Source organism: Otolemur garnettii, unplaced genomic scaffold (assembly GCF_000181295.1).
Source record: "Otolemur garnettii isolate 467f Iridium unplaced genomic scaffold, OtoGar3 scaffold00011, whole genome shotgun sequence".
Lineage (NCBI taxonomy): Eukaryota > Metazoa > Chordata > Mammalia > Primates > Galagidae > Otolemur > Otolemur garnettii.
In genome coordinates, this window is record NW_003852406.1 from 2,155,542 (window position 1) to 2,172,484 (window position 16,943).

The 16,943-nt window shown below is 36.0% G+C and overlaps 1 protein-coding gene and 1 pseudogene across 1 annotated transcript in view; both read right to left on the bottom strand.

The window, feature by feature from the left end:
- COPS2 (COP9 signalosome subunit 2) overlaps positions 1-16,943 on the bottom strand; it is a 36,934-nt gene that overhangs the window by 3,602 nt on the left and 16,389 nt on the right. The window contains exons 4-11 of the mRNA XM_003784343.3: positions 16,347-16,472; positions 13,821-13,910; positions 13,613-13,690; positions 10,778-10,952; positions 10,365-10,543; positions 10,188-10,240; positions 2,044-2,141; positions 744-853 (exon numbers count right to left, since the gene is read on the bottom strand). Of these exons, the coding sequence (XP_003784391.1) occupies positions 744-853; positions 2,044-2,141; positions 10,188-10,240; positions 10,365-10,543; positions 10,778-10,952; positions 13,613-13,690; positions 13,821-13,910; positions 16,347-16,472 (909 nt within the window). The remainder of the gene's footprint in view (positions 1-743; positions 854-2,043; positions 2,142-10,187; positions 10,241-10,364; positions 10,544-10,777; positions 10,953-13,612; positions 13,691-13,820; positions 13,911-16,346; positions 16,473-16,943) is intronic.
- Positions 119-208, bottom strand: LOC111723503 (annotated as a pseudogene).

Here is a 16,943-nt window from a genome sequence, read left to right on the forward strand (position 1 = left end):
CCCGCCACAATGCCCGGCTATTTTTTTGGTTGCAGCCGTCATTGTTGTTTGGCGGGCCCAGGCTGGATTCGAACTGGCCACCTTAGGTGTACGTGGCTAGCGCCTTAGCCACTTGAGCCACAAATTTGTGTGTTATCCTTGCGCTGGGGCCATGCTAATCTTCTCTGTATCATTCCAATTTTAGCACAGGTGCTGCCAAAGTGAGCACGAAGAGAAGATTTTTAAACAAACTTCATTATTACTGAAACAAAGGTCTAGTAAGGACCTTTGCAACTTGGTAACTTGCAAAGTATATTCCTACCACAATTTTATTGTGATCAGGTTGACCCTTAATCAGTATTATATTTTAGCTACCATTCTCTCCTACAATTTTCTCAGAGGTTGAAAGAATTTTTAAAAGGAATTTTTAGTGATTCCCAATTTTTGTGCTGTGAAGTTAAAGATCTTTCCTGTTAATTTATGCCAAGAAAATACAGAAAAATTCACATCAATTCAAGACTGAGGAGGCTTAGAGAGGAGTGCATGAGGCTTGGGAGTTTGAGGCCATAGTTTACTATGACAGTGCCATAAATAACCACTGCATTCCAGCCTGGACAACACAATGAGACCCTGCCTCATAAAAAAATAAAGGTAAAGCCCTTATGTTTAATTTAAAAAATATATTATTATAAAATATTACCAAGTTAAAAGTCATTTTTTTAAATGGAAGATAGGCATACTATATGTAAGTACAAATTATAAACATCATTAAAATCCATGAATATAAGTACCTTAGAAATAAAAGGAATATGTATTCTTGTGTAAGGCTTAATTAATTTTATGAGCACTTGTGTTCTGATGTTTCGTAAAAGTTCTGAAAGAAAAGACAAAATTTTAATAATATATTTGTATTTAACAGTTTGTATGGCATATTTATGAATCATATACTCAGTCATATTGATTCTATCATTTATCCTTCCAAAATATACTTTCTGCCTGGCAAGGACATGAAATGCTTATATTTTAAAGTATTTGGGCCCAATGGAGGTATAGTATGATCAATAGCTGCCCATCAAATAATTTCTGGTTTCTGCCTCCCTAATCTGATGTTGTGACTCTACTATCAAATATCCTTGTGCCTTCTCTCAATTATATTTCAGTTTCCATCATCTCTCAATAGTTAACATCAAGAGACACTAATGTACACCAGTCATGTTCCTTGTTTTACACTCTCAAAACCTGTGTTTTATATAATGCTTTCACAATTTCCTCCAGTTTCTTCATATATAATTTGTCTTTTTAATTTTTTTAAACTAGATTGGAGTTTGTGGACAAAGCCTTTACGTTTTTATATATTTACGAAGTACAGTACAGTAGTACACAGGTTTATATTAGTAGACTCATATAAGAACTTTTAAATGTATGCTGAATGAAAGACAAAGACAGGTAGGGAATAACAGAATATTACTTCTGATGTATTCTTCAGATTTTTCTGATACATCTGGAATTTAGTTCCAAATGGCCATTTAAAAACCTTCAAACAGCTCCATAATAGATGCCAGCATTGAAGCTATAAAAGTCTCAGAACAAAGGGATAATTTTCATCTTTAGGTATCTGATAAAACTTATTAAAAATCTCATTCACTTATTAGTATGAAACCTTCCCAACATTACCTAAACTTTTATATACATGCACCTTAGTATTATCCATAGCAGAATATTTTCAAAGCTTTTATTGGTCAAAAATAAACCCTAAAAATTAACTTTGAACCTAAGCATCAACAGTAAACATGCAACAATACCTAAATTAGATTAAAAAGGTAAAAAGACCTTAAACAAAATTGGTATCATATTAAGAACTAATATATTTATACGAAACTGGCTAATGATTTTTTAAAAACAGTTTCATAATTTCAGGAAGTACCCAGGTCCATAATAACATTTAGAAACAGTTCTATACTTTTCAATAAACCAAAGAAAACAGCTTAATTCCATGTAGCTCCATTAAATAGTAATTGACAGTGCAAAGACAGTAACAGAATTTAGTTAACTGATAAAGTATACCTTCAATGTGTTCTCTTATGAAAGGATCATCCATGATGTTGCTGTGATTTGTTTTCAGAATCTTTTCAAATTCAGTGATGTCATTATTCTGATAGGCACTAACACAAAAACAAAAGGTAAATTCTGTCAAACATAAAGTCATGTATTAAACCAGATCACCTACGAGTCTGTTCTTAATTTTTATATGCAAAAATGAAAATAAAGGATGGATGTAAATATACACACATCCTTCTGCCAAAAACAAACAAACAAACAAAAAATCCCAATCACCTTTTTAATGCCTTTAAAAAAAAAAAAAAAGACAGGGTATTGCTCTTGTTACCCAGGCTGGAATATAGTGGCATGCTCATAGCTCCCTGCTGCCTTGAGCTCCGACACTCAAGGGATCCTCCTGCCCCAGCCTCTGGAGAAGCTAGACTATAGGTACATGCCACCACATCCAGCTAATTTTTAACTTTTTTGTAGAGATGGGATTTCTTCATGTCACTCTGCCTGGTCTTGAACTCCTGGGTTCAAGCAATCCTCCCACCTAGGCTTCCCAAGGTGCTAGGATTATAGATGAGAGCCACCACACCCAGCTGCTTTTGGTTGTTAAAGCAAAGATCGAACAAATCTTTTGGGGGTTATATATTATATTTATACATAGAGAATTAAAATCATCTCAAAATCTTACTTTTGTTGAAGTTGACAATAAAACATTTTAACACCTATTGACTGTTGGGGTGGCTCATGCCTGTAATCCCAGCACTTTGGGAGGCCACAAGTTTGAGACCAGCCTAAGCAACTTAGCAAGACCTTATCTCCACAGAAGAAAAGAAAACTAACTGAGCATGGTGGAGTGTGGCTACTCAGCAGGCTGAGGGAGGAAGATTGCTTGAGCTCAGAAGTTGGAGGTTGAAGTAAGCGATGATACTACTGCACTCTAGTCTGGATGATAAAGCAGGACCCTTTCTCAAAACAAAAACAGAACCATGAACCACCACCCCTCCCCAGTCAAAACCCACCAAACCCCCAAAACACTTAACTATTTAATACACTGACTGCCACACTAGAAAAGTCTTTTCCTTTGGGTCACGGTATTTTATGTGAGTTATATATGCTTCACAAGGCTCCAAACTAAAATCTAGCATAAGTTAACGTAACAATTCACATGGCAGTTAATGTTAATGCTTGATGTCTTCTAATTAAATTGTGTGCTGAATCCTTAATTGTTCATAATGAAAGAAAACAGGTTTCATGATCATTACTACATAAAGGAGTTTGGCCTTGCTTTTCAAGAAAGTATATCATCTCTAAGGTTATTCAGAAAATGCAGCTTCCTAATTTTTATCTTCTAGAATGCCACCAGCAACTATCAAAACTTCACAAGGGAATATTTGAGTCTGAACTCTCCCTAGTCTTAAAATTCCACTGAGCTATATAGCAGAAAGTTAAAGGGCAGTAATTATGCCGAGTGGGCACACACACAAGTAGAGAATGATGGAATGCCCTGTTGCAGAAGGCCAAAGGCTGATTTATGCTCATAATTCTCTCAAGAATCTAGTGTCTACTCTTGAAATAATTCCATAAGGCACTATGGGGATTGTTAAAGGTGCTGAGAAGAAGCAAACCTTCTGGATATGGCACCACTGTCTGCTTTATATGTAAGATAATATCATCAGCCATTCTGCATGCCCTCTGCTGTGCTTCCATCTGTTGGGTCGCAATGTAACTTCATGTTAGGGGCAGGAGGTTCAAGTGCTTCAACAGGAATTATTTTCCTCTAGTCTGCTGGCAACTGACTAGGAAGATAAAATTAGGAAGCATTATTTTCTTACCTATCCAAATACATTATCCTAATATACTACAGGAGGACATATTCAAGCAGTAAAAACATTTGAACAGACATATATTTGAGTACATGTATAACCTATGGACATTTTTCCATTATTCAAGTGGATTTTTAAAAGAAAAAATCTTATATATATTGTGAGACACCATGGGTTAGTTCTTACTTATCTGGGTTAAAATTTACCATTAAAACAAGTTTCTGAATTCTAATATAGAGGCTTCATTGGAATAAAGATAATAGATACATACTTATTTTTTAAAGGTCTGATAAATCAGTCTTTTAATCCACTTAAATGCACTTAGCCAATTCAATTTATATAAAATATCAATGTCTAGGGCAAAACTTTTCCTCAGTATTTCCTTTTTTTTCTCTTTTAAATTATTATGGGGGCCGAGGGTGGTGGCTCATGGCTGTAGTCATAGTATTCTGGAAGGCCGAGGCTGATGGACTGCCTGAGTGAGAGTGAGACAACGTCTCTACTAAAAATAGAAAAACTAGCTGGGCAGTGGCAAGTGCCTGTAGTTCTAGCTACTCAGGAGGCTGAGGTAAGGGGATCACTTAAGCCAAACAGTACGAGGAGGCTGTGAGCTAGGATGCCACAGCACACTACCCAGGGCACACGCTGTCTCAAAAAAAAAAAAAGTAATTATTATGTGGAATATATGTACAGGGTCTGAGAATTAAATTCATGAACTTGCCATCATGCGCCTTACATTGGCAGCCCACTGTACAAAGAACTTGGCAAGGGTTCAAATAACCTGGTTCACCAGTGTCTCATAGCTGTATTGTTTCGATGTGTGGCGGTGTCTTGCTAATAAGTGTTTGTTGTTTTGGGGTGCTACTCTGAAAATGTTAGAGCTTGAATCTGAACAACGAACAAACACTGAATTTCTTGTTAAACCTGGCAAGAGTGGAAGTGAAATCAGGGACACATTAGTACAAATTTACAGGGATAATGCCATGAAGAAGACAGCAGTGTACAAAGGGATGAAATATTTTTCCACTGATGGGAGAGACAAAGTATCACTGACAAAGACAGGTCAGAGTGGCCAGTAATGAGCAGAACTGATGAAAACATCGCAAAAATTCATCAAATTGCATGTCAAAAATTGTTTGCTGACTATGAGAAGTATTGCAGACCAAGTAACACTGAAAGAGAAACGGTTAGGAAAATCTTAACTGAAAATCTTGGCATGAGAAACGTGTGTGCAAAAATGGGATCTTGGGTCACAACAATGCACCAGTTCACACTGCACTGTGAGGGAATTTTTAGCCAGTAAACAAATAACTAACAGCATTGGAACACCCTCCCTACTCACCTGATCTGGCCCCCAAAGACTTTTTTCTTTACCCAAAGATAAAGACATAGTAAAAGGAAGACACTGATGACATTCAGGACATCCTAGGGTAACATGATGACAGTTCTGATAGCCATAACATGATGACAGTTCTGATAGCCAATGAAGAAAAAAAGTATCCAAAATTGCTTTGAAGGGTGGACTAGGACTGGTGTCAGTGCTTCCCAAAAAGAGTACTTTGAAAGTGACCATAGTGATTCAGCAATGAAGTATGTAGCACTTTTTCTAGGATGAGTTCACAGACTTAATTTTCAGTTTTCTTTACAGGGTAAATGTGATGCTTTGATACAGATCTACTATGTGGCTTAATAAAATCAGGGTATCTGGGGTATCCATCATCTCAGGCACTATCACTTCTCTGTGTTAGGAACATTTGAATACATTCTTTTAGTTCTTGTAATGAATAATTGTTGATCATAGTCTACTTTGTTGTGTTATCAAATATTGTTCATTCTAATTACATTTTTGCACCAATTAACTATGCCCGCTTCATCCTCCCTTCCCTGCTACTCTTCCCAGCTGCTGGTAACCATCATTCTACACTCTGTCTCCAAGAGATCAACCGCTTTTAATACTCAGTGCTCACATATGAGTGACAACATGAGATTTATCTTTCTATGCTTGGTTTATTCCACTTTTTGGGGGGGGGGGCAGAGAATGGGATCTCACTCTTGGTCAGGCTGGTCTTGAACTCTTGGCCTCATTTATACCATATGAACATGTTTGAATGGCCCTCATTTGCAGTCAAAAGGTTAATGTTCCTTTTTTCAAATTTAAGAACTCCTTGCAGCATTTCTTGGAGGATAGGTCTGGTGTTGAAAAAATTTCTCAGCTTTATCTGTATATTTTTGCAGGGCATAATATTTTGGGGTGAAGGTTTTTTTCCCTTAGCACTATAAATATGTCATGCCATTCTCTACTAGCCCACACCATTTTCACTGACAAATCTGTTGCCAGATGTATTGGAGCTCCTATATTATCTGCTTCTTTTTCCTTTCTTCTCTCAGAATCCTTCCTTTATCTGTGACCTTTGGGAGCTTTATCATTAAAATGACTCGAGGTAACTTTGGTTGTGTTAATTTTGCTTAGTGTTCTATGACCTTCTAGTACAGCGGTTCTCAACCCTTTGGGGGTTGAATGACCCTTTCATAGGGGTCGGCTAAGACCATCCCGCATGTCCGATATTTACATTACAATTCATAACAGTAGCAAAATTACAGTTATGAAGTAGCAGTGAAAATAATTTTATGGTTGGGGGTCGCCATAACATGAGGAACTGTATTAAAGGGTTACGGCATCAGTAGGTTGAGAACCACGGTTCTAGTACCTGAATATTGATATTCTGTTATTATTTCTTTTTTTTTTGGAGACAGAGCCTCAAGCTGCCCCGCTGGGTAGAGTGCTGTGGCATCACAGCTCACAGCAACCTCAAACTCCTGAGCTCAAGTGATTCTCTTGCCTCAACTTCCCAAGTAGCTGGGACTACAGGAGCCCACCACAACGCCTGGCCATTTTTCTGGTTGTAGATGTCGTTGTTTGGACTCGAACCGCCAGCTTTGGTGTATGTGGCTGGTGCCTTTGCCACTTGAGCTACAGGTGCTGAGCCGTTATTATTTCTTGAATAAAATTTCTACTCCAACCTATTTCTCTACCTCCTCTTTAAGGCCAATAACTCTTGGCTTTGCCCTTTTTGGGGTATTTTCTAAATTTTGTAGGTGTGATTCATTCTTTTTTCTTTTTTTCTCTTTTGTGTATTTTCAAATAGCCTGTCTACAAGCTCACTGATTATTTTTTGTGTTTGGTCATTTTAATTTTGAGAGACTAATGCAGTTCTCAGTTTGTCAAATGAACTCCAGAATTTCTGCTTAACTTTAAAAATTATTTCAATCTCTTTGTTAAATTTCTGATAGGCTCCTGAATTCCTTCTGTGTTGTCTTAAAAGTTCAGTGAGCTACTTCAGGACAGCTATTTTGAGTTCTTTGTCTGAAAGGTCACTAACTCCATTACTCCAGGGTTGGTAACTGGAGCATTTGTTTGGTGAGGTCACGTTTTCCCAGGTGTTCCTGATGCTTACAGATGTTCACTGATGTCTGGGCTAAAGAGTTAGGTATTTATTTTAATTTTCATAGTCTGGGCTTGTTTGAAACCATCTTCTTGAGAAAGATTTACAAGTATTTAAAGGGAATCAAGTGTTATGATCTCAGTCTTTGGTCACTACAGCTGTATCTGGTTTGTACCCTAAGCCCAGTAATACTGTGACTCTTGTAGACTCCTGGTTGTGACCACATTGGTGAACATGAATAAGGGAGAGTTCTGTGGATTATCTGGCAAAGTCTCTTGCTCTCTTTCCTCACTCTCTGTGTCAGGTGCTGGAGTAGTGGGGGAAGAATAATGTGGGCACTCCCTTGTGCCTGGCTACTTCTGATGTTTATTCAAAGCCCAAGGGCTCTATAGTCAGTACACTGTGACTCCTGTCAGGACAGGGTCCTTCCCTTGGAGCTCCTGTTTCCTTCTAGGCCACGGTAGATCTGGATATGCCACCTAGGAACTAAGACCTGAAATCAGGGGCCAAAGAATTTGGTACTTTATTTTACTGTGCTGAACTAGTACCAAGGGCAAAATAAAGTCCTTTGAACTTTTCCCTTTCCTTTCTCCAAGTGGAAGAAAACTGTCCTTGAGCTGCACTGCCTATAGTCAGTGGGGGAGGGGTAACAGGCACTGTCCTGGCCACCACTGCTGGCATCTTGCTTGGTCTTGCGTATCCCATATCCATCGGTTCTGAGCCAGCAGACCTGGAGGAACTGCCTAAGGACTGCAGCCTTAGATCAGATACTAGACTCCTTTCTGTCAGCCAGTGGTGGGGGGCTAGGTAGACCCTGGGTTTTGGGGCAAAGGATTTCTCTCTGGCCAGGCTAGTCTAAATGTTTTCTCTGTGGGCACTGACAGAATTCTGCCCTAGGCTGTGTTCCCCTATGCTAGAGTGGTCCTGGGTTTCAATGCATAGTCCCATTCTCCCTGGGCACAGAGATTCTCTCTACTTGGGGTGCTGACATGGCACTCCTGGTAGAGAGGGAGGGGTGGCACAGGCAAGGCAAGATGGTCTTTTCTGCCTTCTTCAGGGCCTCTTTTCTTGATATAATAACAAAAGCAGGTAGTATGATTGCTCACCTGATTTAAGGTCCTTGCTTGCGTGGATAGTTGTTGAATTTGGTGTACAAATTTGTACAAAGCAAAGATCACTGGAGGTTTCTATTTGGCCATCTTGCTCCCCCCCCCATATTTCTTGAAGTATTTTAAAAGTTAAAACTTTTACTTAGCAATTTAACATTATAAACAATTTTTAAAAGTATTATGAAATTAATCTCTAACCAAATCGGCTCTTAACTGATAAAGATACTGTCAAAGATAGAGAAGTCTCCTTTCATTAGGTAAAAAACTCAACCTAATTCAATAATATATATTAAAGTTAACAATCAACAATAAATTAATTTTTTAATGTGGCAATTTAGGGTTTTTTTCCCCCAGCCATCTATAGTCCCTCTTAAAAAAACCCTGATTTTTATTTTTTTTTACAGCTAAAATTAAGGGTTCTTAAAACAAAAGACCAAATATCAATAACTTGTGAAAGTCAGAGCCAAGTAACAACAAAGTAAATGAAGACATTTACGTAGGAAAATAGCTTAACATGAAATATACATATATAAAATTTATTTTGCAGGTTAACTCATAGTTTGTAGTCTAACAGTATTTTTTTTAATGATGAAAGAATAGTATCTAATAGTATTAGAAAGAATGTGGTCATCTAAATCTAAATTATCTACATTTACATGTAAGTTATTGCATATACAACAAGTCTGTCCTGTGTCTCTAACTACATTTCTCTTTCTCTTTTTTTTTCTTAAGGATAGTTGGGGAAACAAATTTATTTATTTATTTTTTTGACACAGCGTCTCACTATGTTGCCCTTGGTAGAGTGCTGTGGCTGCTGTCACAGCTACAGCAACCTCAAACTCTTGGACTTAAGTGATTCTCTTGCCTCAGCCTTCCAAGTAGCTGGGATTACAGTTGCAGTTGTCAGTGTTGTTTAGTTGCCCCAGGCCAGGTTTGAACCTTGAACTACCATCCTTGGTGTATGTGGCCAGCGCCAACCATTATGCTATAGGTGCCAAGCCTCTAACTACAATTTTCCTGGCCTTGATAAACTCAGCTGTCCAACTACAAGTAAAAGACTTGAAGAAACTTACTAAGTTTCTTGTAATTCCTTACAAAGAAAGCCCACAACAGACTAGGGCTCCATTTGTTACTAGCCCAGAGAAAAGTTTCTTTTGTTCTGTGATTCTTTTTGCAAAAATAGGCTTTCTCTTCTAGGCTCTGTCTGGTCTAATCTTTTATAATTTTCTTTAGCTGATTACAGCAGGGTTGTCAGTGGCTAACCATCATTATTCCTATCTTTTTCCACAGAAGAATTTACAAAATCATTAAGTTTTTCACTCTTTCTCTCCACCCTTAACCTCAGAAAATTGTACATTTTAAATGATATTTTCATCTTGTCATTGAGAAAATATGAGTATAGAAATATGTTTATGCAGTGCTGCTTTACTGAAAATTTTTCATTTTTTTCAGATTAATCCATAATTTCATTTTGGATTAAGGGAGGTAAACATTGTAAGATAATAATTTAAGACATTCATACTTTTCCTGCAAAAAACAGGAGGTGTGCATGTGGATGCATGTACACAAACACATGAATATAAGAAAACCAAGCAGCAGCGGATACTTTACAAAATCAAGTGACTACAGAAAACAGCAAAAATAACTTAAGATAAAAATTTTATAAATTTTCAAATATTTCATATGGAAATATAAAAGAGCAAATATTGAACATAAACTGAATTTTCTGTCTCTCTCCTAAGAGGAAAGAGAAAATTTACCTTAACAGAGATATAAAATCTTACCTTACTAAATTTGTCATTGCTAAAATCTCTGGATCATTTTTGTACGGCTTGGCCTAAATACAGTTAAAAAAAAAAAAAAAAGAAAGAAAAAAATTAACTGTGTACATGTACAAAGAAATTGCATTTATTTCCACAAAAGACAGTTGATAAGAGAATTAACAATTAAAGCGCACACACCTCCTGTGAGTCAAATGGATTAATTCCCGATTTCATTAGCATATTTGCTAAGACCAAATATTTTAAGCAAGTGGTTCTTCTTGGACTTCCTGATTCATCATAATTCTTAAAGGCTTCAAAAAAATCAGTGTGTGCCTTTTCAAATTCACCTTCTCTCAAGTGCATTTTACCACCACATTCTGTAAAGAATAAAACATGAGAAAAGAGAACATTTTCAGTTTTGTAATAAGAAGACTGACCAGTTTATAAAGATCTAATGAAAACTAGGTCAGTGCTTTCAGCCTTTTAGTTCTATAACTAGAATAGAATTGGCCCCGAAGTATATACTTTAATTCTAAAAAGCAAATAAATGTTTTATCAGATACCTTGACATCTTCCCATGTCACTGCCCACCCTCTCCAAACCAAACTTGCCTCTGATAACTCCCATGATCAGTGGATGAGGGATGGCAGACTTGATGTGTAGTGACTGTTCATAGAGTGCTTTAAGTTTTTTGTTATTTTTCTGTGCCGTGTACATCTGAATTTCCAAAGCATATATTTCTAATAACTGTGTACCTTTTTTCAAGTCATCTTCTCCATCATCAGTCTAGGAAAGCAAATACTTAACTTTAGCAAAGATAGAATTTAGACAGTTCCCTTAGCCTGAGAACTTTACATTTATAACACTATTTCTCTGTGAAAATGCAGTGCAAATTTTTCTTGGGAACTAGAGTACTTAACTACACCATTTTTAATGGCTAAAAAGAAGCAACACATTCTACTTGCTAGTTATTACATAAGGAAAAGTTATTGGACAAGTTAGAAGTTTTTGTACAGTAGTATCCTCATATCCACAGAAGATGTATTCCAAGACTCCCAGTGGATATTTCTAACTATGGGTAGTACTGAACCCTATACATACATTTTTCCTATAGAGTAAATCTGTACTTCACTGACAGGTCCTCAGAAATTGACTTCAAGCGATGTATAATGAAACCAACGTTTTCCTGCTCATCAATATTATAACAAACCAGTGCTTTTTGAGCATCGGCTGTACATCACTTCACTTAAAGTCAAAGCTTCCAAGAACCTATCAATGACATGCAATAAGGGCTTACTGTACATAGATATCTATGACAAAATGTAATTTGTAAATTAGGCACAGTAAGAAATCAATAATGAATTGACAATAAAATAGAACAATTGTAACAATATACTGTAATAAAAGTTATGTGATCAGTTTCTTTTTCTCCTTCTAAATATCTTAGTATGTTCAGACTATAGTTGGCCGCAGGTTACTGAAACCATGGAAAGAGAAACCACAGATAAGAAGGGACAACTATAGTGTATGTAGAAAAGATTATAGGATTTACATTTTTATCTAGGAGATTTATTTCCCCCAAATCTTCACAACTGCTTTAGATCCACTTAATCAAAAAGCACTTCCTGAGTGCCTTCCATGTGCAGGCACTGTGTCTACCTTAAGGAAATACAAAGTTAAATAAGCCAAGGTTTCTGGTCTCAAAAAGTTCACATTCTACTAGAAGACTAATCTGTCAAAAGATAAATTATCATATACATGATACTTATTCCAGTTGAAGCATGAACCAAGTGCCTAGGAGAATGGGAGAGTAAGGGACTAACACTCTAGGGATATGAAAAGAATCACAAAGGTGGTGACACTGAACTCAACTTTAAAAATGACCAACAGCCCCGAAACATGAGCCATGATAAACAGCACATGGCCAACAGTCAGATATTCCTAAGTATCAAACATTGACATACACTAGACAGAAATGTATTGTCTACTGGGTCTTCCAACTTAAAATTCTGTTTATTCACTAATGAATCAAAACCAGAGTAAAGTTGTAAATTCAGATTATCATGGATCTCTGCTTGAACATAATTCCATCAAAATATTACATATTACACTGCCATTTACAATCCAGGTAACCATTTTTCTTTTTCTTTCTTTTTTTTGGGGAGGAGGGACTGGGAGAGACAGGGTCTTACTCTGTTTCTCAGGACAGAGTTCAATAGCATCATCACAGCTCAATACAACCTCAAACTCCTGGGCTCTCCACCTGCCTTAGTCTCTCACAAATAAGTGTGGAACCGCAGGCACATGCCACTATGCTCAACTAACGTTTATATTTTTTGAACTGACAGAGTCTTACTATGTTGCCCAGGCTGGTCTCAAACTTTAGGCCTGAAGTGATCCTCTTACTTCAGCCTCTCAAAAGTGCTGGAATTACTGGTGTGAGCCACCACACCAAACTCACAGATAGCATTTTTCTTATGTTCCCAGAGGGTTTTTTCATAGTTCTTATATTCATACTGAAAGACCCTTTTCCATTGAGAAATGGTTTCCCTAACATTTCCATTTCACATGGAACTGAACCTATAGTTATTTATGAATCAGACTATACTTTCCTAAGAATGTGTAGGTAAGAAATAATTCATGTGTAACTGATCTGCTTTATAAGGCAAAACAATTAAATAAAAATACCTGCAGATGAACTGTTTAGAATAATTTCATGATTGTTTCCCCTATTTACAGAAACAACATGTAGATTATTAAAATAATAGTACAGGGCAGTGGAAGATCTTAATATTTAAAATAATATTTCTACATATAATTTAAACTAATATCATATGACTTATTTGATCAAAACAAAGAAGAAAATAGTCCAGTTAAAAAACTGCACAAGCATGCCATCCTAATCATATGGCTATTCAAATTTAAATTAATTAAATTAAATAAAATTAAAGACTCAGTACCTCTGTGATGTTAGTCACATTTCAAATGCTTGATAGCTACACACAGCTATGTTAGTTATTACACTGGATAACACAAATATCAAACATTTTCAGCATCATTTGAAGTTCTATTGGACAGTGCTGCTACAGAGGATTCATAACGTAAGTTCGAATATAAAATATCTTTATAAGTTTATAGTAACATCCTGGTTTTTTTTTCATCAGGTATATAACTAAAATCAGTTCTTAGTGAGTATAATGACTGGCCTATCCTATGTATACCAGTACCTCACTCCAAAAAGGATAAGGACTAAAATTAGGATTAAAACAGAAAGAAATGCAACACTCATAAAAAATTAGCATATTTATAACTTATTTTTCTAATTTTGTTTTTGAGACGATGCTTAAGCAAAAACATCCCTAACCATATTTAAGTATAATTATTTATGTTTTTTTTTTTAATTATGAAGAAAGAAATATTAAGGAAAAAAAGGGAATGAATGCTACCTGGCAGGATTGATGTAACTGGCGTAAAATTTTTTGAAGCTTCCCATATTCCTCTCGTTCTAAATATAATTTTCCAAGCTGAAAGAAAGTAAACTTGTTAAAATCAAAAGATTTCAACATGAGAAGGTATGTAACTTTAGGAGAATTTATTAAGAACATCCACCCACTTTTCAGAGGGAAAAAAAAAATAAGTAATTACAATTGTTACCTTTGTGTTTGTCTTAAACCACAGTCTATCATTCTTAGCATCTTTCAAAGCTTCCAGTGTTGTTTCATAGAATTCCTGCAGTAAATCCATCTGACATAAAAAATCAGAATTCTATAATTGTAAACAGCAAATTTGTACCTGTTAATAAAGTTAATTTGAACAAACTAAAAGTGCATCTTTGAATTTCAATACACATAAGATACACTATCTGTATCTTACTGAATGTCTTCTATAGTCCAAAAAATTAACAAAACTGAAACAAACTATAAACCCAATTTACAAGTGCCAAGATCTCTTTCTAATGTTTGTTTTACAAACCCAGAAAACATTTTCCTATATATACTATATCACCATAAGTTCAAAAGCTATAAGAGTATAGGCCTGTCCTTCCTAATCTAATAACTCATTTTATATTAATGGAAGTAAATGATGTGTACATACAACTACTTGCACTATTACTCATAATGTATGCTGAATTCACTCAATCCCTTTTGGTACCTAATAATGAGGCAAACACTAAGCAAGCTGCTAAAGAAACAAAAAATAAACCTGTCCTCTCAAAATTCTTCTTTGAGTAATTAACTAAACTATACAGCTTTTAAGTCATTAGGAAATCATAGAGCTAGGTAAAGAGAAAAGTAGGGTACAATTTTACTGGTCTGTAATCACCACCAATTTACAATCCTTTGTGACATTTTTCATAGAAATCACCATTTGTTTTTCATTGTGGTAAGTTCCCCTGCTTACTCTCCTCCTCCAACTACTGGCTTTACCTTTGTTTGAATATCCAATTCTCTAAATCTCTATTTAACAGGATCAAGAGGTAAGAAGACTGACCATGACAGGAGGAAAGTTTATTTACAGGAAAGGGTGTCTATTTCATGAATACTGATGGCATACTGCACACTCTGTCTTAGAGTACTACCCACCCAGTATCTACTTTGAAAGACAAAAAGCTTACATATGATAGCACATAGAAGTATGTAATGTTGAAGTTTTAAAATCATTTAATTTCTCCCCCACTCAAATCTGGCAATAACATTTATAAATAGTGTTACCAAAAAAAAAAATTTTTTTTTTTTGAGACAGAGCCTCAAGCTGTCACCCTGAGTAGAGTGCTGTGGCATCACGGCTCACAGCAACCTCCAACTCCTGGGCTCAAGATAGTCTCCTGCCTCCGCCTCCCAAGTAGCTGGGACCACAGGTGCCCACCACAACGCCCGGCTATATTTTGATTGCAGCCATCATTGATGTTTGGTGGCCTGGGCTGGATTCCAACCCGCCAGCTCAGGTGTATGTATGTGGCTGGCGCCTTAGCTGCTTGAGCCACAGGCGCTGAGCCACCAAAAATGTTTTAATGACACCTGTTTAAAAGACTTGGAAAATATTTTCCTGCTTAAGTTCAAGATACATACCTCTAGAATTACTGTTATTAAGTGCTAATACTATAACAAAACATGTAAGTTTACCTTCCTCTATTCTCATTTCATACATTTTAAATATAAAGAGTAGAAATAAACTGCCTTAAGAAATAAAAATGACATTGAGTAGAGAAGATAGGAAATGAGAGGCTGATTCTGAGATGAACTCATTTTATTATGAGTACAAACAGTATCAAAAATGTTCTATGAAATACTAAGTGATATAAAGAATATTATCTTGGGCTCAAATATAGAATAAAAAAGCTAAAGCTGAGGATTAGTAAGCGACTTAAAAAAACACAAAGAAATAATCCAATTTAAAATTATCTCAGCAGAGTTTAGCAGCCATAGCACAGTGGTTACGGCGCTAGCCACGTACACTGAGGCTGGTGGGTTTGAACCTGGGCCAGCTAAACAATGAGAACTGCAACAAAACACAGCCAGGCATTGTGGTGGGTGCCTGTAGTCCCCGCTATTGGGAGGCTGAGGCAAGAGAACTGCTTAAGCCCAGGAGTTTGAGGTTGCTGTGAGCTGTGATGACACAGCACTGTACTGAGGGTGACATGAGACTCTGTCTCAAAAAAAATAAAAAATAAAAAAACTCAGCAAAAAATACACGTATACATATATAAATCATCACTGCTTTCCTTAACAACAAAACTCTAGACTAATGGAAGTATTATTACTCCCAAATGCCCATCTTAGTTTCTTTTGTCACTGGCACTTTCTTCCACCACCCACCCATCCTTTGTAGAAACATTTATTGAGCACCTATTGAGTAACGCCAAGTACTGACTGATAAAAATACAAGTGCTTCTTATGGATCTTAACCTAATCAAATCTACACAAACAACCTATGATTCAGCATTAAGTTATTCAACACCTCTGAATGGCTAAAGTGATAACAGAAGTTATAAGACAGGACTGTAATAGTAACTGTATGGAAGTCCAATATAAACTTACAAAAGTTGTCTGCAGCTTATTTTTGTATCTGAAGATAAACTGCTTAAATATAATTCTTAGAGACCTTTTCTTTTAAAGAACAAAGCCCTTACTATAAATAATAAACACAGTGATAGTATCAAGAGCCAAAATTGAGTCTAACCTGTTTAGAAGTGGAGATATAATCAAGAATAGAATTAATGGATTTTTCAGAATAATTTCTTGTGACTGCACTCCGAATATAGGTCAATAGTTGTTTATATCTATTCATCATTTCTGGAAAGTTTGTCTGTAAGGAAAGTTAAAATGAATTACCAGATTCTTATGTACTAAAATACGCACATGTCATTAAAGATTATGGAAAATACTACCACAAATTGAAATACAGTTCAACTAGTTCGTAATATAGTTTATAAAATAGTTTTACATGATAGGAAACTTAAACATTTTATCTTAAAATTTGAAATGACTAGATTATTCAGAGATACAAACCAAATTTATGAAGTTAGCCTATGAAACTAGTATAACTTTTAAATTTTCCAAATTTCAGGTATCATTCACCAGTGCACAACACATATAAATTGCAAAAACTACCAAAATATTCATAAACCAAAACATGCAAATAAAATCCAACTTTTCAAATGCCTTGCATACCAGCTATGCAGATATTAGCTATATTCTCCCTTGAAGTTTTACTTTTTCTTTAGGAAGCTCTCCGAAGAGTTACATGTTTTTTTACTCCCTGTAAGTGGCTGGCTAT